The 23686-nt window shown below is 35.5% G+C and overlaps 3 protein-coding genes across 5 annotated transcripts; 1 reads left to right on the top strand and 2 right to left on the bottom strand.

Moving 5' to 3' along the window:
- Positions 1 to 1171: 1171 nt before the first annotated feature.
- On the top strand, positions 1172 to 11625 carry LOC121985523 (diacylglycerol kinase 3-like). The gene is made up of 12 exons (XM_042539024.1): positions 1172 to 1624; positions 1998 to 2120; positions 2367 to 2504; positions 2584 to 2669; positions 5087 to 5174; positions 5512 to 5587; positions 6165 to 6247; positions 7344 to 7414; positions 7913 to 7990; positions 8926 to 9013; positions 9526 to 9642; positions 11206 to 11625. The coding sequence occupies exons 1-12, from the start codon at positions 1277 to 1279 to the stop codon at positions 11362 to 11364; spliced, it is 1455 nt and encodes a 484-aa protein (XP_042394958.1). The 5' UTR covers positions 1172 to 1276; the 3' UTR covers positions 11365 to 11625.
- Positions 11626 to 12142: 517 nt separating this feature from the next.
- Positions 12143 to 12958, bottom strand: LOC121987774 (SKP1-like protein 1B). The gene is made up of 2 exons (XM_042541505.1): positions 12610 to 12958; positions 12143 to 12366 (listed from the first exon to the last, which is right to left on the bottom strand). Exons 1-2 carry the CDS (start codon positions 12892 to 12894, stop codon positions 12193 to 12195), a joined length of 459 nt encoding a protein of 152 aa, XP_042397439.1. The 5' UTR covers positions 12895 to 12958; the 3' UTR covers positions 12143 to 12192.
- A 592-nt stretch (positions 12959 to 13550) lies between these two features.
- Positions 13551 to 21812, bottom strand: LOC121985522 (probable pectin methyltransferase QUA2). 3 transcript variants are annotated; one of them, XM_042539023.1, is made up of 11 exons: positions 21684 to 21772; positions 21379 to 21430; positions 21271 to 21276; positions 20420 to 21056; positions 20226 to 20352; positions 19281 to 19521; positions 18205 to 18427; positions 17910 to 18079; positions 17507 to 17810; positions 16199 to 16337; positions 13551 to 14291 (listed from the first exon to the last, which is right to left on the bottom strand). In XM_042539023.1, the coding sequence occupies exons 4-11, from the start codon at positions 21034 to 21036 to the stop codon at positions 14136 to 14138; spliced, it is 1977 nt and encodes a 658-aa protein (XP_042394957.1). In that variant the 5' UTR covers positions 21037 to 21056; positions 21271 to 21276; positions 21379 to 21430; positions 21684 to 21772; the 3' UTR covers positions 13551 to 14135. The 3 variants fall into 3 exon arrangements, with proteins under 3 accessions (XP_042394957.1, XP_042394956.1, XP_042394955.1); XM_042539022.1 differs by lacking the exon at positions 21271 to 21276 and having other exon boundaries at positions 21684 to 21780; XM_042539021.1 differs by lacking the exons at positions 21271 to 21276; positions 21379 to 21430 and having other exon boundaries at positions 21684 to 21812.
- Between the last annotated feature and the right edge of the window lie 1874 nt (positions 21813 to 23686).

The following is a 23686-nucleotide window of genomic DNA, read 5'->3' as shown; positions in this document are numbered from 1 at the left end:
ATATATTGTTAATTTAATTTATTATTCTCAATATAAACTATTAAATTTAAATTCAAAAGGAAATTTTTAAAAATATTCATGGTAGTTCGAAACTGACGGAATGAACCTATAAATAATGGGAAGGAATATTTAAAAAAAAATATAGGATGTGATTTAGAAATTATCCAAATTAAGCGTGATTTAAGGAGAAAATTATGTTTTTAGTCCTGTAACTTATATTTTTTTCAATTTTAGTTCTGTTATGAGTCAATTTATATTTTTAATTCTGTAACTTGTAATATTTTTTAATTTCAGTCTTTTTTTCTCTAAAATTGAAATTTTTTAACGGAAAATGATGAGTTGTAAATTTAATTTGAGGATTTTGATTTTTTATTACCCATGTGTTTTTTATATTCTAACTACAAATTAAATATTTTTTGTTGAAAAATTTTAATTTTAAAAGAAAAAGAATTAAAATTAAAAAATATCATAAGTTATAAAATTAAAAACATAAATTAACTCGTAATAGAATTAAAATTGAGAATGATATAAATTACTGAACTGAAAATGTAATTTTATCTGATTTAAGTAATATCGAAATCATTACACGGTCCGCACATTTTTCCAATGCGGAAAACCAAGATCTCACGCCGCTTCCGTGTTTGGTCGGCCGACTAGACGCTTCTAGTAACCATCTGCGGGCCACCACCAGTTGACACGAATTGGCGGTAATGACGAGGGGTGGACAAGAGGGGCCCATTCACCCACTGCCTACGGCCAGTTATGGCGCGGATGGCTGGCAGTGTTTTGTAACTTCTTCCTCTCGTAATCGCGTTGTGCTTTTTCTGAGTTGTTTCCCCTGCGTGAGGGGCCACCAACCGCTCTGTCGCCGACGACGAATTTGAAAATAATAAGAATTTTCAAAATCTTTATCATAACAGTTGGAATTTACCAAGCGAAGCAATAATATAATAGATATACAACGCATATATGGTATGCCACTCAGAATAAAATAATAAGAATTTAAAATGTTAAAATATATATATATATGATGGTTGTATAATTTTAGAAGGTATTTTTTCAAAAATAAATATGTGCACAATGATTTTCTTTTTCAATGAAAAATTAAAAATAAAATAAAAAAGAGAAACGGATGGTAGTCAAAAGAAGAGAAATAGCAGTGGGTCAGATGTCCAGTCTAGTCTGAGTCTCCCTTTTGAACAAGAACAAAATTTATTTCCTCCTTTTGCTTATTCGACTTCTCCGGTGAAGCCCACCGACAGAAGGAGGAAGAGAGATGTCGAACTCGAAGGCCGCAGTGGAGGCGGCAGGGGGAGCGAACGTGAAGGCGCGGTCGTCGTTGTGGGATTCGATCCGGGCGTGCGGGATCTTCGGGGCGAAGGTCCAGAAGGAAGAGCTCAGGCGGCGGATCGTGATGCCGGCGTATCTTAGGTCGGCTGTCGCTGAATCCATCCGGGTCCGGGATGTAGGCGCGGGGGTCAGTGCTGCGGCTGAGAAACGCAGCGGCACGGAGGCGGACGAGATGCCGGAGGCGCCGCTTGTGGTTTTCGTGAATTCCCGCAGTGGTGGGCGCCATGGGCCCGAGCTGTTGATCCGGTTGCAGGATCTCATCAGCGACGAACAGGTTTAAGTGAACTTTTTCCCTCTTTCTTTCATGCTCTCGCTGCCGCGTTTATGATATTTGATTGGGGTTCCTTGGCGAAAGATCAGTAGTAGCTTGTAGGGAGTACCTTAACTTTCTGCATACTCTTCTTCAATTTCTGAGTGAAAACCTTAAATCCCGTAAGTCTGATAGCAAGTCCTGTGCCTCTCTCGATCGACTTAAGCATTACTTGGGAGGTTTTGATTCTTTTATTTCTGACTTATAAATTGCGTCTACTTCTTCTCCTTGTTATGGATGAAGCTAAGCTGATTTTCTGATGTGAGTGATCGCAATTTCGTTTCTGGAGGAAAACATCGGCTGGCACTTACTATTTCTTGAATGTTTTCCCGCCCAGGTCTTTGATCTTTCAGCGACGCCACCTACTCATTTTGTTCGTTATGGTTTAACTTGCTTAGAGAATTTGGCATCTCTGGGTGATGATTGTGCAAAGGCCATCCGTGCGAAGCTAAGAATTATGGTATGTTTATATATATATATATATAAAGTTACCCTACTGATTACTTTTTTATGAGCTTAGGTAAGTTTTTTTATGGTTGCATACTTGACCTTTGCATGTTTGAATTTTTTTATGTAGTAGATATCAGTCAAATATTACCTTTGCATTTGACCCATTCATGGTTTGATGCAATTTCACAAGATTTGTTTAATTTGTTCTTTCCTGATAATGACAAAATGATTCTTGGTTGATTATTTTATTTTTCAGGTTGCAGGAGGTGATGGTACAGTAGGTTGGATTCTGGGGAGTCTTGGTGAACTTTTTGTGCAGAACAGAGAGCCTGTTCCTCCAACTGGTATTATACCGCTTGGAACAGGGAATGATCTTTCTAGGAGTTTTGGATGGGTAAAAATTTGTACATCTCTATCTTTGATTGTTCCAGTTTAATTGATAGCATCAGTTTACTTGCGGTACACCATTGCAGGGTGGTTCTTTTCCTTTTGCATGGAGGTCAGCAGTGAAACAATCTCTTTTTAAGGCCGTTTCTAATCCTGTTCGAAACCTTGATAGGTGAGCATTTTCTCTATTTCTATCACAAGATTGGTAGTGCAAACTTTTTAATTATGTATTTCCACATACAGAATTTTCATTATGGAATGCTTATTATCATCTCATTCCATATTTCAATCCATATGGTTGTGATGGTTTAGGCATGTTCAAAGATAGCCGATAAGTTCTTTAGTTAGAAGTGTTAAATTTATTGGAGTGGAAGATGTAGAAGGTGGTATAAATATGAAAAAAGGATCTTGAGTGAGTGATGGCTGTTCACTCAATTTTTCAATACAACTAGTGATATTGTCTTACATAGAGCCTTATGTGAACAACCTTAAATAATTGGAACTTGTAACAAACATGACTTGATGATAATGATGATTCCTCACACCATATACCCCACAAACTTCATACATTTCTCACACATTTCAAGTTATCAATTGCATTGAATATTTACAAAATTGACCCACCGAATTGCTTACACTAAGGTTGCCAGTATTTGTGGGTTTCCGCATATCATGTGTGTTGGATTCATCAACCGTGATAGATTCTAGGTCTTGGGTTTGATTGCTTACATTGAATAGTGCCCATTCCTGAGGTGGATATGGAGGGGAAAAAAAATCTAATACTCATTTCAAGATATGCACAAATGCAACTCTTTCTTCTCTTGTGCCACAAACAGAATCTGTGGTTGTGTTAACCATACAAGAGTACGATTTGTTCTGTTAGCTAGGAACTGACCTTCTGCTTTTGGTATGTCTTCTTCAAATCCTATCCAAAAAGAACTCCAGTTAATGTAACTAGAATTGGTATAAGAAATCTGAATAATACTATTGAAATAGTCTTACATTAAGTTTGATGGAGGGTAAGATCCATGGAGTTAGCACTAAACAGTGGGATTAACATGACTTGGTGGTAATTAGTTTTAGGTGATAAGTTGATTTAATGTCATTATCATCAGCCATGTAGTTCCAACTATTTAGAGTTGGTTATATGATTCTTTTCCCTCCATTGAACTCTATGCAAGAATTTGCTAATGGATCAATTTTATTATATGTAATTTGTATCATTTCCCTCTACCCTTAATACCTTTAGGGTTTATTTATGAGGCTAACTGGGATTATCATTTTTTTTTTAGGGTTTATTAACTTGGATGGAAGATATGAGGGGAGGGAATGTGACACAAATGGTGTATATAATGATGGAGCTCCGTATTTAATTTTGTAATTGTTTTTGCCTTCCTCTTGACTGTCCATCCAAGTAAACAAATCCTTAATTCTAATTGAAAGAAACTTTCTTTTTGTGTGCCATAAAGGGAAATTTTTTGTTCAATAAAATTATACAAAAGTATAGCTTGTTCTATTTGTTAGGCACTTGCCTTTTGATTTTAGGGTCATGTCTTCTTTAAGTGATATCCAAAGAGAACAATTATTGTAATTGTAAGTAGTGTTAGAGATCTGAATATTACTAGTGAAATAACTTTACATAGAGTTCAATGGAGGATAAAGTTCAAATAGTCAACCCAAATAGCAGATTGACATGAGTTGATGGTGATCAGATTTTTCATGATTAATTGATTTGATATCATCCACCATCAAGTCATGTAGTTCTAAATATTTGGTTTTAGTTATGTAGTTTTTATATCCATTCATTTAACTTATGCTAGACTTTGTTGATTATATCTAGATCAATTCTATCAATTTTTATTATATTATCTACCATTTCTATGTCTCAACCCCTTATACTTTTAATTCTAATTTGTTTGACTTTTCTATCTTTACCATCTCAATTCATTTTGACTCATTTTATATCGGTTGGAACTGCACCTAATTTTTCGGACAATTTCTTTGATGATTGTATTTCTATTTTTAGTAACCTATATATCCATTTTGGCATTGTCATTTATGCTATTTTTTGATACTTGTTTCCTAATAGCTCTTTTCACTAGCCAAGCTTTCACGTTAGATGAGCCTCAAATCTCCCTTGTCTTTGATGGTCAATTGCAACGTGAATATCCCACATAGCACTTCCTTCATAACTTTGTTCCTTGTGTCAATCTTGCTTGAGAATAACACATCTCACTTGTATCAAGCGTGATGCAATGATATATATAACAATGATGCTTATGCGTATGCATTGTTATCCACATTTATATATCATCTCTAAATCTTGTTGGTTAATGCATTGTGCATGACTTTCTTTCATGTATATATTAACAAAAACCCTTCCATCCTATGGAACCAATTGAGTATGCTACATTAGGAATGTACTAGAGATTCTCCTACATTCTCCTTTCTAATCCACTAAGTCATAATTCTCTGCTTTTTATTTCAGTGGGGAAGCTCCACCAGCAGTATAGTAACGTGGAAAACTTCTCACAGATAATTGATCATGAGATAATTATCTTATGAATTCTTTTTTCCCTTATCATGCAGTTGGCATGTTACAATCATAATGCAAGAAACGCAGGGGATCCAATTGCCTTATTGTCTTAAGCCTTTGGTAGAGTATGATCTCAATCAGGTACAATGTTAAACATGATCTCATTCTATCTACAATTCAGTTATGGTTGCTATGCTCCTCCAAAGGTTTCTGATTAGCATTTGGTTCCATTGCATTTTCTAGAAAAGAAGTTTATGTTATAGTTTTCATATGCAGGTTTCAAGGTTAGAAGATATTAATACTTATTTTATTGACATGAAAACATCTATTATGACATACTAATTGCTCTTAAAGAGTAAAGTCTAGTATATGCCTGTTCAAGTATGATTTCTCATTTGTTCTATATGTGCTTAGTTAAGCAGATTTGCTATCATTTAAGATGTATGGTAACATTTTGGAAAACTTACTGTTTCTATAGGATGTTGATATACAAAGAGGATTACCTGAAAAAGTTTCTTGCTTTGAAGGAGTCTTCTACAACTACTTGAGCATCGGTATGCTCTGTCCTATTCCTTAAATTCATAAAATTTTCATTTCTTTAAGAACAATTTTGGGGAATTTTTTGAGCCAATAGTATCTTGGATCTGAATTTACTTTTCAGGCTAACATCTTTATTCTACTCCATATGGTTGCAAGGCCCTTACAGCAAATAATGTTACCATTTGGATGATATGTTTACTTCATTAAATATTGAACTTTCTGGCAGAATAATATGTAGTCAAAAAAATGTTAATGAAAGGTTTACTTCTATAAATTTATCTCTTGCCTCAGTTGCCTGTATGTAGGATGACTATCATGTCATAACTGTGCTGTATCATATCAACAATTTGTCTGTAGTATCTTTGTTTTTTTGTCTATTCCTCCAAACTTCTTAAAATGTTTTTTTTTCTCTTTTCTACGTCTAGGTCATCTGGTAAGGACCTTGTATTGTTGTATGAGGGCCTTGTTATATGGTGATATTGCTTCAGTTTATGCTAGATGTTATATGACCACATAACATTTTATGTGGCTGTGTATTTCATCGATTTAGTGCTTGCAAATTGTTATTCTTTTCGATATCTTGTGTTGCAGGAATGGATGCCAAAGTTGCCTATGGCTTCCACCATTTACGTGACACAAAGCCATACCTTGCACAAGGCCCAATTTCAAATAAAGTATGTTTCTATCTTTATCACACTGCACGTCAGTCAGAGGAACTTGTAGCACGATGGATAAAATAAACGTCATTTTTAGTAATTTCTACTGTTCATTTGAAATGGGAACTAATGATTAAAATATTAATTAGAGAATGAATTCTATTCCATATTCCAATTATTATCAGAATCTTCTTTTTTTTTAAATCATGCTAAAGATTGGAAACTTTTAACCTGCAAGTAATAACAATTACTTTATTGTTTATAATTTTCTTATTAAAAAGTTGCTAGGAAAATGATGTTTTGCTGCCAACAACAACAACCACCACCAAGTCTTATCCCACTAGGTGGAATTGGTGACCATATTAGTATTATATTTTAATCATGGTTTCAAGTGGTAATAGTAAGTATTGGTTGGCACTGCCAAAACGTATAGTTCCTTTCACCAATTCATATGAATTCTGTGCTGGCATAAGGAAATGCCATAGTGTGGCCTTTCCAACACACTTTCAGTCATATTGACTGAAACTTCAAAATTCTTTTCTTAAACCCATGTTTCGGTTTCATCTACCAATCACAAGAAGGAGATGAAGTAGGGGATGGAGTCTTTATTGAGGATCATTGTTTGGGCTCACCACAATTGGAGATTTACCATGAGCTTGAGGATCATTAGTTTGACCTTATCGTCACTTGCTAGATTTGAGCCCTATCCATTTCTCTTATGCTCGTTGTTCAATATAGGTTATTGTTCCTCGAGATAGAAGTCAGCAACCTCTTGATTAGAAAGCCTAAAATTCTCTTTCCTTCTTGTAAAACTTGACTTGGATGCAGTCAGGAACTGTCTTTATCCAATAACATGGGATACTAAGTAATAACATCATTCGTTTAAAAAATATATAAATAATCTACTGTTGTTTAGTAAAACTATATATGTATAAATATATACTGTTACTATTATATAATATTTTGATTCTAGACTAATAATGTGATTTATTATTTGCATATGTATTATTGATAATTTGATATTTAATGATACATAATAAATAATCTTCTTAATTTTTAGAATGAATATTTTTTCTACTACTTTTAAATGAAACAAGTAGCATTTGTTTTGCAGTTGATATACGCTGGATACAGCTGCACACAAGGTTGGTTCCTTACACCATGTGTGAGAACTCCAAATCTAAGGTTAGTAATAGCACTTATTTATCAATTGTTTACTTCTTGAACTTCTTTTTTTTCCTAGAGCAAAACACAATTAATATTCTAACTAGGAACTTCTCTTATTTGCTCAGAGGGATGTTACATTAGAAGTCACAATTGAATGCACGAATATAAAACATTATTATTCCAAGTTAAGAGCTTAATTCCACTTTGCTAATGTTAATTGAACTATTATCATGGCTTTGTGATACATCTTCTGTGAAATTATTGTTGACACACCTTGACAACAGTTTATTGCTGCTAGAAGTGTGCTAATTACTTATTTAGAGGACAGGAAATTATCAAACCTACTGGTTTTTTTCAATCGTCCAAGGCATCTATTTGCATTATGAATGGATGCAATAGATCTGGGACTTCTGTCACTTGAATATACTTCTTGTTGGTCAAATTCATAGAACTTAAAAAAAAGAAAAGAAAAGAAATGAATCAGTATTCAGTAAGTTGATCTTGATTCAAATGCAGGGGGCTTAAAAACATTTTATCCCTTCATGTCAAAAAGGTTAACAGCAAAGAGTGGGAGAAGATTCCAATACCTACTAGGTGACATACTTTAATTTGTTATTTTTATTATCTAATATACTGTGGCAATGTTCAGGAGATCATGTTTTAATATCTCCAGTTATTCATAATTGATGATCACTGAGTTACATTTTATTATTTTGTTGAACTGCTATGGTTTTTTTCATGATAACATATTTGATCCATATTTTTTTCTTTCATTAGAAATATGTTCTGTATTTGTACATTGGATGAGTATTATGATGGGCTACTATGCTTTCTATTTTTTCCATGATGGGTTATTATGCTTTCTACTTTTACTTTAGCTCCGACCACTAATCACTAACCAAAAGTACTTAAGCATGAAGTAATGGTAACTTGCTCATCTGCACATACTTTTTTTTATTAGCCCACAACTCAACATGAGGTCCAATGGTGGGTATGCCATTACACAGACAATTCTTTCCAATACCTCACCTTCCTTAGGATTAGATAACAGAAGTGACTTATTACGTTGTGAAGCCTAACTTCTAGTCAAAAATGCTTAAACCCAAGTTAATAGTAGCTTACTCATCTAAGCCTTCGCAAGGTTTCTTTATTAGTCCACAGACAGGAGTGCCACACCATAGTAAATTTTCCATTCTGGCAAGCTTTCTCTGTGGGAGATAATGTTTTTTCACTAACTAGGATTTTTCATCTGTCCGATCCCAGTGGAAATTTTAGAACTTGATTTATCATGCTTTGGTATAGCCTTGATTTCTAGATTACTGAAATAAAGAATTCGGGAAATGTTTGAAACAAGTAATGAAAATTTTGAAATTGCATAATAGCCTTTCTAATTGTTACATTAGTTTTCTTGCTGAGAAAATGAACATGGAAGATGCTGTTATTTCGTGCAATTTCTTTCATATCTGACATGCTCAACTTATTTATTCTTCTGGTACGGAAATAATTCTTCAACGGTCCATTTGCTGCAGCGTTAGGTCCCTTGTGCTTCTAAATCTTGACAGTTATGGAAGCGGAAGGCATCCATGGGGGCATCCTTCACCTAAATATCTTGATCAGGTTGATATTACTCATCTGTATGAAAATTTTACTGTCTAGACACCTTCGCAGTTAATCTTTGATCTCAATTTTCTTAGAGTGTCTTGGCTTGAGAGTCTTTTGTCTGGATTGACTTTGCTGTTAATCTAGATCTTAGTTTTTCTGAGTAATTAAGCTTTATGTTTTTGTTTGGTAAAGTTTACTGGACTTGTGATCAGGTCAGATTGGCAGTTCTATCTGTCATCATTTGCTTATCACCCGTGCCATTGCATATGCCAATATGTATTCTTTTTCAGATTGGAGAATTATATCCTTGTTTCTTCAAGAAGACACTCCATTTTATTTCTCACAGTTTTACGCTTTTTACGCTGTGAAGCTTCTTTAGAATAGTAACTCACATATAGTTTCTATTCTATCTGTTTATTATGAAGCATCATATGTTAGATTCGTTCCACTTTGTGGTGATTTCTGTTCACTGAAGTTTTTTCGTGCATAGGTTTTTCACTGATATTTGTTGCTATTTTCATTCTCAGAGAAGGTTTTATGAGGCTCGAGCAGATGATGGGTTGCTCGAGATATTCGGATTGAAACAAGGATGGCATGCTTCCATGGTTATGGTTGAAATTATCTCTGCTGTACACATTGCTCAGGTTTCTTCTCTATCTTTAACTTTCTAACTGTGATTTTATTTTTGGTAATTTTCTGAAATGTATTAGGGTTACTAGATCACGAAGCTTTTGCTGCTTCTAATATTTAGTTTCATACAAGTCAACTGGATGTGTATTTTCCTAGAAATAAACAATCAAAATCGTTTTAATTTGAGCAATGACTGGTACGTATTATAAGTTATCAATATAGAGCAAAGTACAGCAAGAATTCTCAGATACATATTTAGGTCTGGTTGGGTTAGGTCAGTCTTGGAAGAAGAAAACGATGGTATGGTTTAATGATATTTGCCGCGACAATTCGCCGCGACAACTTGCCGCGACACACTCATCGAGAATTACTGATCGGTCTGTAGACCGATCAGGTTGCCTCCTGATCGGTCTATAGACCGATCAGTGAGTGTGTCGCGGCAAGTTGTCGCGGCGAATTGTCGCGGCAAATATCATTTCTCTTAATGAAAACTCAAATTTTTTTGTAGTTTTATATAAAACCTGAACCCTACCAGATTTGAAAAATAAAACTGAACTAGAAGATTTGATAGAGTCAGGTTTCCATTGAGGATCATATTTCTTAGTTATCCCTACTTGTTTTATTATCTTTTTATCTGTGAGACATTTACATTGTCACTTCTTGTTTACGAAATACAAGAATTTGTCGAGAATTTTCTATTTAATGATTGGAAAAACATTCAGGGTGTAACTCCATAATAAGTGAAGGGACCATGTTAGACTTGAGGTGCCAATCACTTTCCAAATTGATTGTGTTAATTGCTTTGCTACCTGAAATTCTTCGCTTCATGTGGCAGCCCATAAATTAGTTAACTAATTCCATCTTGGTCAGAAATTGAGTGCCCGACAATTGTGACCGCTTTTCCATGGTCCCCTCTTAGTCTCTTTCATAATTGCAGCCGTATCGCGGCTGAAATCCGGCCGTAATTGACTGTAATCCCTTCTTAGGTTCACATTCCTACCCAGGTTATAGTTTGAGTCGGGGCAAGCGGTCGGAGGCCGCCCCCTCTCGGTGCTCATCAACCTGGCTGCCCGCCCACCACCAGCGGCCTTCGGGCGGCCTCCGGCCCCTGTCCCGATCCAAACTATAACCTGAGTGGGAATGTGAACCCAGGGAGGGATCGTAGCCAATTGCGGTCAGATTTCAATCGTGATCCAGCCACAATTGTGAAGGGGAGCAGGAGGGGACCATGGAAAAGCGGATAAGAGGATTCACACTCATAATTTGTGCAATTATGGTCAGTGAAGGATGAGGAAACTAAGCGATATAAGCAAAAATAAAGCTTCCTATCATGAATTTATCATGAAAAAGTAGGAAATTGGAGATCCTTACAGGTACAAGCGTGATTCACAATTTAAGTGGGATGTGCCAAGTTGAACTAGCATGACAGTCTGTTCCCACCTCTATTAGTTAAGGGATCACATTGGTTGATTCATTATATTAAATTGCCATTTTTATGAGCATGCTAAATTTATCTTCTTGAAAAGATTTAGCACCCCATCATTGGGCATGAAAACTTTAACAAACATTTATAACAGGCTGCTGCTGTCAAGTTGGAACTACGTGGTGGCGACTGGAGCAGAGCTTATTTGCAGACAGATGGAGAGCCATGGAAACATCCTTTAAACAGGGAGCATTCTACATTTCTCACGGTAGAGCGGGTTCCCTTTCAATCACAAATGATAAGTGGAAAATAGTATATTTTCCTCGACGATAAGGCTCTAGTAGCATAAGCAATGTTGTATCTAGGGATATTCTTTTCCAATTTTTATCTGACTCCTTAAATATCTAGGTAGTAGCTAATCTTTTGTCATATGAGATTGTTGCAATCGATGTGTGAGAACTCGAGGTGTAATGCAATTGAGCACCGAGGCTGCCTCTAATGTAAAATGGGTTATGATGTAAACAGTTATGACGTGTGCTTAGTGTGATGAAGATCATCTAATTGCTTAGGTCCATTGCCCTTGTTTGGCCGTGGTGTTGGTTTGGTATGTCCATATGACCATATGTGATCTACAAAAATATATGCATTTTAATTATAATCCATCCATGCTTTTTATTTAGTCCTTGAGATTCGGAAAGAGTCACAAAATTTTATATTTGTGAATTTGCCTTCGGAATTGTACACTTTACAGGCGTATCCTCTTAAAATTTTAAACATAAGTTTTTATTTATCTTCTAGTAAAAAAAAAAATCTTTGTGCTCCATATTTATTATAAGTAAATAATTTCTATAAAATAAATGATAATTATAAGATACATAATAACGACAATTTTTTAAAAACATAAAAGGAGGTTGAATAGAATATTTTTTAAAAAAAAACAAAACAAAAAAAAACTCGACGAGGATATTATTGAATGATCATTTCTTATGGAATTTGTTTGAACGTAACAATTGGATCAAGTCAATTAATAAGATTAAATTGATAGTAAATATGCAAGAGAATATGAGTTCTAAAAACAATATCTAATAACAAAATGCACGAGAGAAGGCATAATAAACAGAGCAAATGCGTCGCCCAAGATTTACTCAAAGGCCCACTGGTTCTCCTTGCGAACCTCTGCCTCTTCCTCGGGGGTGAAGTCGTTTTTGATGTTGAATGTCTTGCGAATCTCTTCAGGAGTCTTCCCCGTGATCATATTAGCTATAGTCTGACATAGCAAATCCAACAACCCCTTGATGTCCATGTAGTTTGCAGCCTGAATACACCAGAACATGCTATCAATATAATACAAAATAAATCTTCAGAAATAATAAGAAATACAAGTTCAATAAGGGCGTTGGATGAACTAAATAAGATCCCTTCGAAATAAAATAATGCATTAGAAAGTTGGCGAGTAAACCAAATCAAAAGAGTTAAATTGTTTTCCAAAATTATCCAAATTGGGAACGAATTGAATGAATTTGAAGGGGAGAAGGATCAGAAAAGTATCGAATCTTACCGAGAGGAGATCGAATAGGGTTGTCTGGTCGACGTTAACGAATTTGGCACTCCAAGACTTGAGTTCTTCTTTGTCGTCGGAAGACTCGGCAGGGTCATCGACGTGCTTCTGGCAGTACTCAATGACCTTGGCGAGGATCTTGGAGGTGACGTTGGGGAGAGGGATCGCGTCCTCTGCACAGTTGTCCTCGACCATGTGCTTGATGGTCTGCGACTTCATGGCCACCGCAGCGTCCACCTCGAACGCCTCGCCGTCGGAGCTCAACAGAGTGATCTTCTTGTCCATGGCAATGCAATCGGCGAACGCTCGAATCGAAGCAGGAAGCGAGGAGAGACGGAAACCAGAGGGATTCGAACGGGGAAAATTAAAGCGTCGATAGAACCACGATGGCACCCTGGCCGAGCAGCGCTTTATATAATGCTCAAAAGACTACCAAGCCTCTCGTAATTGAATTCGTCCTAGTTTTTATTTTGAACTAGTACAACTTTTATCATCATCAATTCATAAATTTACAATCAAATTTAGAAAATACAAAACAATGTATTTTGTTAAATATGGATATAAACTTAAAATTTGCTTTAATTATACAAAATTTCTTAACTGACCTTTTAAAACTCCTAACTTAAATTTGTAATTTATTAAAATCTTGTAAAAACAATCAATTATAATCAATCTACGAAATCCATAATATTTTGTAGACAAATTTCTTTTAAAAATCCTTTATTTTTTTATTATCTTCATACTAAAAATAATATTAGTTTTAGCATAGTCAAAATTACTCTAATATTGAACGAAAATGCAATTATAATTTTTTTTATCCTTCTTTAATGTAGCATTGAATTATTTGTGTAATAATACTTGGAATAGAAGAAAGAGATGTCCCGCTAATATAGTTTCTATATATGAAGTGAATTATAGAAATCACTAATAACTTTTAAATATCATAAATAAAAGAACACATTATCTAACTATTAAATAGAAAAATATAATGTTCCAATACATCTCAAGATCTTCCCGATCAAACCATTAATTTCAGACCAAAGAAATGGCAAGTGCAAAACAAGCAAGAGATTCCAATGCCACTATCAATATTGAAATAGTGGCTGAGTAATTGCGTTACTTTATTTTCCTCCCTTGTGTCTTCCAAGAAGCAACCTCGCAGAATTCGGGCTGAATATGATTTATATGACTGGTCTTACAAATGAGATAATAAGAGTAGAAACAGCATTTGCAGGTGAATAGAAACAAGTATATAATGAGCGAAAACAGAATAAATTTCGCAATGCCGAGCAGAATGCAGTGAACTATCATGGCTTCTATGCTCTTAGATGTAGATTTATTGTGTAATTACATAACCCGTGCAAACCTTGCGGCTCCACAGGAGCATATCTTCTTCAAAATCTTGGAGAATGCTGTAATTTTTTGCTTGTGATTTGATTTTTTTCATCATCCGAACTTATGGAACACCGCCATCACGAATAATAACAAATAATTTATCCTATGGAGAACTGCTGTAATTGTATGAGTTACTGCTGTTTCCTGAAGAAGGGTTTCTGACAGACAAGGAGCTTCTCATCGCTGCTACCGTCGAGCTCCATCAAGCGAGCATCCCATCTCAGTTGCGTGGTCAATGATCTTGCAGTTTCAACAAGAAGAGTTGTATCGCGAATTATCACCCAACCCTACATTGTTTTCCAGCATCAATATAGGATTTAGTTCGATTCAACCAAATAGTTACAGCAACTCGGAGCAAGTTCCAAACCAAGATGCATAGTATAACCTAACCAGGCACTTAATATGCAATGAGAATAGATAATCATCATTACAGAAGCTGCTTGTGCAACACCAAGAGATTATTCCTGACTTATAAGTGATTATTTCAATTACACTGAAATAAAAAATGTAAATGTTCACATATTTTCTTCAAAATAAACAAGGGTGATCCAATCCAGTTATAGAAATGCAATCGATGACAAAAAATGCACATTGGTGAACGGATAATTGTTTTCCAACAGTAGCAAACGTTGCACACATCAAATCTTCTTTTCAAAAATATTGGATAATGAACTTAACTATATCAATTTGCAAATGCTAACAAATAACTTATATTCAAAAAGGAAAATCCAACTAAACCATACACCACAAGGAGGTGCTCTCCACCAGCAGCAGATGTGACATCCTACTTTAGCCTCAAAAGGGAAAGTTACGGCTTAAGTTGGATCACTGGCGGTTGAGTCTAAAAAGGTGAATTGGTTAGTTCTCATTCAGATGAACTGAGAGACGAAACCATGGTTCCATGAATAGGCAACCTTTGTGTGTCTGCATAGATACCAACTGTAGCAACCCACTCCACATGAGAGAATTTACCCATTAACCTTATGAGGCACAACCACTAACCAGTAACCCCAAATGATCAAGCCCAAGATAAAATGATCAACTTGCCTAAGTTAATAATCCTTTTCAATTAGACCACGACTTCTAGCGTGCTTGACCAAATATTCACCTATTAACTTTTCTTTAGCCAAAAAAAAGAAAATAACCCATTTGAAGAGTTTTACAATCAATAACAGATACCTCATGTTGACAATGAAAAAGATCAGCTGAACTGAATTGTAACAATTGAAGGGTCCACATAGAAGGAAGGACACAGAGTAACAACTTGTTGATTCACTTCATCCCAGTGTGATGTGCTAAAACTTAACCAATTAGGAAGAACTATGGAATCAACAAAGATGCGACACAGTGGTCTGTATTTCATGTTGAGAAATTCTTTTGGTAAAACAGCAATGCTTGAATATGAGAAACAAATGTGGGCCATGTGGTGAGCAACTGAAAACTAGTAAGATGAGAAAATATAAAGTAGCAAGTGGAAGAGATTACCAAATTTACTGCCTACCACATGTTTATAAGTTGTAACTTAGTGCTAGTCACTCTATGAAGATATTATTTCTTTCAGTTCTCCGTTAAGGGACTTGCAACCCTGTGACAGCCAATAAACTCGATATCTTATCCCCATGAAAGATACAACAGATAGATTGTTAATGTCGAGGAATACAAGGTGGCAAAAGGCGAATACGCTCGCCCCAGCGCCCCCGCCAACCCGTCCCAAGGCCAACACGGAAGTTAACAACTGAACTAGGGGTGCTCTGGTTATGGCGTTGTTATCCATTGACTGAGGTGCCAGGTTCGAGCCCCCACCTACGCATGCTCTTATCGATTAAAAGTCCCCAATTTGGGGCCTGTTGACTGAAGGTCGCTGCTTCGGCGGTGGGACGCTCTTATCAACCAAGTGGTACTAAGGCTCCCCAAAAAATCCCTTCGGGGGTTTCTAGGGTATGGGGCTGCGAAGCGGTGGGCCCAGTCATTATAAAAATTTTATCCTAACTTAGTTAATGTCGAGGAATACAAGCCATAATATTTGTTATCTTTTAGTGTACCTTATTCAACAACTTCAATATCCTAATACAATGCCAAAAATTAGTATTTTTGACCAAAAATATTCTTATATGGGAAATTTTCAGCTAATACCAATAATAACTATGCTTGAAAAGTAATTTCATCGAAAAAAGGGAAAAAGAAAAAAACATACCTCAGGTCGTAGAATGCGATCAATCTCTAAGAGTATATCAAATGTGGAACACCTATGCATTTGGCGAGCTTCAAGTGATAGCAATCCTTCAGCATGCACCATATCATAAGTTCTTGGATATGTTGGGAAGGCTTCACACCTAACAAAAAGACTTACATAAGCTCATGATGGATAAATAACTAGAAGAGCTACATTAACTATTATTTTACCAGGATACTTGGCAACTTTCAGTTACGAACTGAATGGGAACAAGAACTATGATAATTCATTAAGAATATGGGATCTTATAATGTCAAAGTTCGAAACCCTAACTATAAAGAATTAACACCCAAAAAAATTGCAGAGTACGGCAGTTAGATGTGAGTTTTTTAGATTGAGCCGTATAGCTTATTGAAGGGGAAATGGCAAAAACAAACTGCTTTAGTCCATCATAAAGCTACCTTCGAATGGAAACCTAACATGAAGTTCAACAACCAATGACAAACACAAGTAGACCAGCTGTATAATTTCCTTTTGTAATTTGTAACCCAAAACACACCATCATCTATTTAAAATTTTCAGTTTCTAAATACCATCCCGAAATTCAAATTTAAAATATTTTTTAATTAAAAATTCATTACTTAGAAAAATATCTTCAACAAATAGCATACATTGTGAATCTTTAACTTGAGTATGACAACTAATAACCTAACATGAAGTTCAACAACCGATGACAGAGACAAGTAGACCAGCTGTTTAATTTCCTTTTGTAATTTGTAACCCAAAACACACCATCATCTATTTAAACTGTCCAGTTTCTAAATACCATCCCGAAATTCAAATTTAAAATATTTTTTAATTAAAAATTCCTTAGTAAAATATCTTCAACAAATAGCATACATTGTGAATCTTTAACTTGAGTATGACAACTAATCCAGGAGTTGCTACTGGTACAAAAAGAACTAGCTCTGGATGTAAAGCAAATAATTACTAGCCACTCCTTTCTTTTCTAAAATTCACCACAACAATTGTCTTGAAATTCTATCTTCAGCTTCTTTTCTGAAATCTCTTGCAATATTTTCTTTCGGTAATTATAATACCAAATAAATCAAATTAATTTGAATTTTAGCAATTTTCATTCCCTCACTCCCACCCACTTCGTAGAGCGACTCATTGTTATTACCATCACGAAACAAAGATTATTTATCTCCCTTTTTCTCATAAACTGACTAAAACTTTTCCCTCCATTCGTGTAAATGAAAACAAATATGTACAAGTTTGAGGATGCAATAGACCAAGAGGACCAAGAGTGTCTTTAGAGTGCAATACCAGTCATGTTGAACGCCAATAAAACCCCTGTCGAAAATCAGAGGAAGATAATTAGGGCCATTTGTAGGCACAACGTTCATCACCCATACAGATTTCCCAGCATCCAACAAAGCAGCGTTAAAACCTCCAAAATGAGCACTCATGTCAAGAACATTTCTAAGCATGTTAAAAGGCGGGGAGGGTTCCTCATCGCCAGGTCTCTTTGGATGATCTGAGAATATCAGAGGTGACAGAAGTGACCAATAATTATGAATCACTGAATTCCAATTTGCAGCATCCTCGGTTAAGTCCTCTGGATGTAAACCTGTTGAGTGAAAAATATTTTAACATTTCCATATAGAAGATGACATAATACTAATGTTGGTACAATAAAGAAAATCTATCAGCTAGATCTGATATTTACCATATAGATCAAGTTCAGTTGAGTTCAATCTTGCTCGAGAAGGCCAAGGAGTACGATACTCAATGGGAATCCATCGCTGACTTCTCATCCCTGCAATGCATGGATTTAGTGGTTGATAATATGGAGATTCAACATCATGGCTCCTGCCACAAACTGCAGGTCCAGCCTTTCTGCAAATAGAACACATTTTTTAATTAGGTACAGTGTACGGAAAAGGGTGGCAAAAGAGATTCAACATAATGACTTCCCTTATGAAGGAAATAACTCAACATAAGTATCAGGGAAAAGGGAATACCGGGAACTGTAACATTTCTTTCTGCTAGTCTTCTTCCAGACAATTGTTTCATCTTGTTGTGACAACATATCCCAGCAAAGATTTTCGGCAAAGTCACGAATTATTGACCACTTCTTTTGATTTTCTTTATCACGCAGGGATCTATGAGTATTCATTTGGGAAGTCCAGACAAAATAGCCCCCAGGTCTCAAAAGTCTATCAACTTCAACTAAGAAGAGACCATCTGCAGTGGTATCCATATATTAAAAAAAACAAAATGCTTAAATAAAATCCTCAAACATTGAGAGAATAAGAGCAGTATTCCTATTACTTCTGAACAAGAAACATCAAATCTAAAACAGCTCATAAGCTCAGGAGACTGTAAAGCTACATGAGACTGTAAAACAGCTCAATCTTTTAATATCTTTTCATAGGAAACTATTCTCGCAAAGGGGAGACTATGCGGTTTGTGCATCAACTTAGCTAGATCAAAAAGCCAAATATTGGGAATCCTAGCCAATCCTATTTGTTCATGAATTGAAAATTCCAAAATCCCAAGTTATCAGAGCCAACCTAGATTGATATAGTCAATTTTCTTTAAGTACTTCACTAAATATAAATACATTCCATTTGAATGGCCTACTGGTCTTATCGTCCAACTAGTAAAACAGGAATCCAGGGCTGAATAAAAATCAGTTTCCAACCAAGGTATAATATCTATGATTAAAGTTAAAATAAAATTGCAGGTGTAGTGGCCCTCAGCATCAAAAGTAATACAGCTAAATTTAGATACCTAGCAGATGGCTTGTGAAACAGAATTCTCAAGAAAATAAATTTGATATATGCCATTACAAACCAAATGAGGTCAATTGCACATTGCAGCAGAGCAACATGAATTATGGACAACGTGGCTTATTAGTCATGCTGACACTTGTCCTTGGCTAAATTCAAGGGCTTTGTTTAATTGTTTTAATATAAATTTACTTGCCAATCCAGAAAAAAAAAAGTATCTGCTATGGTCTATTCCAAGAAAGAGAGAAAAATAAGAACATATAATATGATCTTTCATTCTATAAATGTGATAAGTTAATGCTTACCATTTTTATCCCACTCAACATCACATCTTGCACAGTGCAACATATCAAAGGAAAGGTAAGGGAACGGCAATTGTTGTGTTGAAAAGGAACCAATCAATGCAGGAATGCCTCTCTCAAGTGTGAGTTGGACTTGACTACCTGATGTCTCATAATTTGCAATGCACATAGTCAAGAGTTGTTTGGAGAAGAGATGTGCTCCAAAGCTACCAAAACCACATCCAATGTCTAAGACAGTTCTTATCTGCAAATTAGTGAAACCTTGTTACTGGAGAGCCACCAAATAAGTACAAATACACATAAATCCAACAAGTTAGATTTTGAAAACTAGACAAGATGGGAAGCAGTACTTTATACTTAAACATGATTTAACTGACAGATCAGCAGAAGTACACAGAGGAGCTTCTGGGACATATATTGTGTAAGGTAACAAAAAATCTAGATATAACAGGAAGCCCACAATTTATCCTTCACACTTACAATAGCTTCCAGATATACTTCAAATTTGCCTTGACCTTTTATTGCTATAGTTTAAAATTTGAGTTTCAAATGGCTCTAAAGAGAGATAATTCATCAATTATCCAAATAAACCCACAGACAAACTAAGCAAAAATGAGTTCTTTCATAGCCCAAATTCATGATGATTTACAAAAGGAGAGATGATAACTTTATATGCAATCAAGAGCAGAACTCACGCATTAACTTGGCTAGATGTTGGATACCATAGATAGGAATGTAAAAATGATTTGTACCCCGAGATTCCGAGAAGAGGACTGCAACTCATAGACAAGAATTAACCTTGTCTAATTATTACTATTTAGAGAAGTAGAATTAGCAATGAAGTTATGTACACTAATCAATATCTCCTTTAGTTCAATTTTCTCCCTTACAGCTACAAAAGAGGACACAACCAAATAGGCAAATAGTTTAGTGGAAACAAACACTAACCCCAGCCTCGATGAAATTAGATTCTTGCAACCCAATCATCTCGGCTATTTGGTGGGTATAATCTTCTACACCATCAACCATGATGGAGCCAGATCGGAATGAGATTTGTTCTTCCTCCACCATCATCCTACCAATGCACAGGCCATTAAGTGAAATGCTTTAAATGACTATAAAACATAACAAATACAGTCTACCTTTTTGTCAAGCTGCCAGAGGAGAACTCTTGTCCAGTGATCCTGACATTATCCTTCCAGATCAAATCCCTCCCACTTGGCCACCTTAGTGGAATTCTATAATTCCTTGGAGATAGAACTAAACAACTCAGCATGGTGTCATGTAAACATTTTCTCTCATACTCAATTGGTATCACTGGATCTACAGAATCTAGGTTCTCTGAGACATTGTTATAACAAGGCACATAACTCTCATACTCAGCTGGGCAAAATTCTAGTTCTTTCAATCGTGCAATCCCGAGGGATAGCTCCCCGATCTGTGTGAGATCAGCGACAACCTGTTCTTGTAGTCGCCGGTAGTGGTGATAGATATTACTCCGGGGGGTGGTGGAGATGGAGATGGCCCAATAGAAGGATCCAGAGAGGGAAAGTACTACTAAGAAAAATAGACTCAGCTTAAGAAAAGTAAAAATGAGGCTTTGCCGGCTTCGATTTGCTCCAGAGGTGCTCAGGGGTTCATGGTTAAATCCATTCTCTCCCAGATCCTTTCCCTGGAAGCTCATGTCAAACGGATCATGCCCTGCAGTGCTGCTGCTTTTTCCGCCTCCAGAAATCCCACGATAGAGCGGTCTCGACATCACCTTTTTCCCAATACTCACTGGAGTTCAGCGAAAACTCAAGTTAAAACTTTGCATCTAAAAAAAATCATGCTAGATCCAACAAAAGAAAAAGAAAAGGAAAATAAAAATCTCCTTTTTCACCAACTAGGAATGTGAAAACTGGAATACATCAATAGGAAAGAAGCAAGAAAAGAGTTTGGCCAGTCACGCTTCTTTGAACCGCATTAAATAGCTATGGAATGGACCGTCTACCTCATTCTATGGCAAAAAAGAAAAAAAAATGGTAAAAAGGGGAATTACCAATCTCGCGTTCAAGTTCAGTATAGTAAGCAAATTAGCATCTTGGTTTCAGTTTCCTACCTATTAATGCCGCCCAATCGATTCAGACACTCCGACTGCAACAGCTCAAAACCTAAGGCATGAAACAAACTCAACTCAAGGAGCAAACTCTACACAAAAACGGTCTTGGGAACGGGAGAGCAAACGACGGAAGGAAAAAAAAAAAAAACACCACAATTTTCTCAGAATGATGGAGATCTAACAAGCTCTGCCTTCACGCGGACCTGGCCCTCTCATTTTTTTCTTCGATCCAGATCTTTTCTTTCGTCTCTCTCTAGACAGAATTGCAGAAAGAGAGTAGAAAAGGACAGAGGAGATCAACCTACCTTCTGCGTCTCACTCGCTGCTGCTCTCCTCCCCTTCCTCCTCTCTCTCGCTCACGGGCTCCGCTCGCTAATGAGATCCGCGTCGCACTCAACAGCTGTTTGAAAGCGTCATTATTAGTTATAGCTTTCAAATTCTGACAAGAATTTCACTTAAATATAGAATAAATATCATTTTAACCCCCCTAAAATTTTCCTACTTTTTCAAAAAATTCTAACAATTTAAGATATCATCCAAAGTGAAATTTAATCGAGTACTAAAATGTTTAAATATATCTTTTAAAATTTTTTTATCTCCTTCTCATTCTTTCTCCCTTCTCTCTTTAACAAGCCTAAAGGACGAATATATATTTAGTGTAAATTTAAAGGATTATAAAATAGATCTCATCAGTTAGTGTCATGAAAAACTATCAAAGAAAGAAGAGTGCTAATTTCACTAACTAGAACTTATATTTTTGATTGATTTTTTGGGGGACTATAATTTCCATTATAGTAAAGGTACATTTAAATAAATAAATATCAATTTGGCTTTAACAAAAGGATAGCAACAAAACTAGATGCAAAAAGAACAAAAATGTCCTAAATTGATGTAAGGTCTTTTTCTTTGTCAAGGATAAATTTTAATAAATTAGAAATAAATAATTTTAAATCTTTATTTTTAAAATCTAATACTAAAATACATGACAGACCTCTACCATGGATTGCTTACAATTGCCTTCAACGGCATAGCTGAATTGGTACTTAAGTGATATAATTAATATTATAGAGTAAGATTCGAATTTCTTAGAGTCATTCCCTTCTGAAAATAAGTAGGGTTGTAAATAAGTCAAGATGAACCAAACTTCGAGATGTTCAAGTTTGTTTGATTAGATAATCGAGTCAAGCTAAGTTGAGCTTAAAATGAATCAAGTATTTAAAATGATTGTTCAAACTTGACTTGATTTATTTTTTATGAGTTTGAGATTATTTGAAACTTGGCTTGAGCTTGATTCGTTTAGATATTATTGAGCTCTCAATTCAACTTTGGTTCAAGTTTGGTTTGAGCTTGGTTCGTTTAGATATTATCGAACTTTTAATTCATATTTGTTTGATTGTTTAAGACTTTTACCTGTTTGATTAGTTATTGAGCTTGATAATTCAAATTTATTTGTTTATTTTATTTTATTATTTTATTTATTTAGTATATTGCTAAGAGTTTTATTACTGAACAAATATTCATAAACATTGTTCACGAATATTAACGAACTGAACACATATGTGTTCAAACTTGTTTGTTTAGTTTAACGAGTTGTTCAAGTTTATTTATTTAATTAATCTTGTGTATATTGAACGAATATAAACAAACGTTTATCAATGTTGAACACTAAACTTATTCACGAACGTTTGATTAATTTACAACCCTAAAAATAAATTTCTCTCATCTAAGAGGTCATTCGGTACCATAATTTATCATCTTTCTACATGCCTTGGGCGGATCAGTGAGGATTGTCACGTTTAGCTCCGTGGATTGCTTACAATTATTCCATGTGTTTGATAACGAGCGAGATGGATGTATACTGATGCATGTGACTTCATCCTCTCGAGTTGCTTTTAGGTCCCCTAATATAACCTTGTTATCTACCGACACTTGGAAACGATCCTAATCCTTCAGCTAATCTCCGTTTCAAAGATTGAAAAAGACATTATTATGTGAAAATGAGCACGCTCATGTATCACTAGAGATATCTCCCGAAACAAAATTCATATATATATTATATAAAAAGAATAGTGGAATCCAGCTCTGCGACTCGTTTGGTGAAACATCATTAAAGGCAATCGACACAAGGAGTGGCTAGTAGTTTAAATTAGTGGATTTGAGCGTGAAGAAGAGACATAAACATTGTAGTGGGGGGGATGATGGTCCATTTGCTGAAATTGACACCGAGGTCAACGTCAAACAGAAACCAAACAAGAATAAAAGTCAAGGTTTTACACATGGCCAAGTGGTTGTGCAGCCAAGTGAGTGT

Source organism: Zingiber officinale, chromosome 5B, assembly GCF_018446385.1.
Source record: "Zingiber officinale cultivar Zhangliang chromosome 5B, Zo_v1.1, whole genome shotgun sequence".
Classification (NCBI taxonomy): Eukaryota; Viridiplantae; Streptophyta; class Magnoliopsida; order Zingiberales; family Zingiberaceae; genus Zingiber; species Zingiber officinale.
Note: the sequence above shows the minus strand (reverse complement) of the source record. Positions and strands in the feature narration are given on the sequence as shown.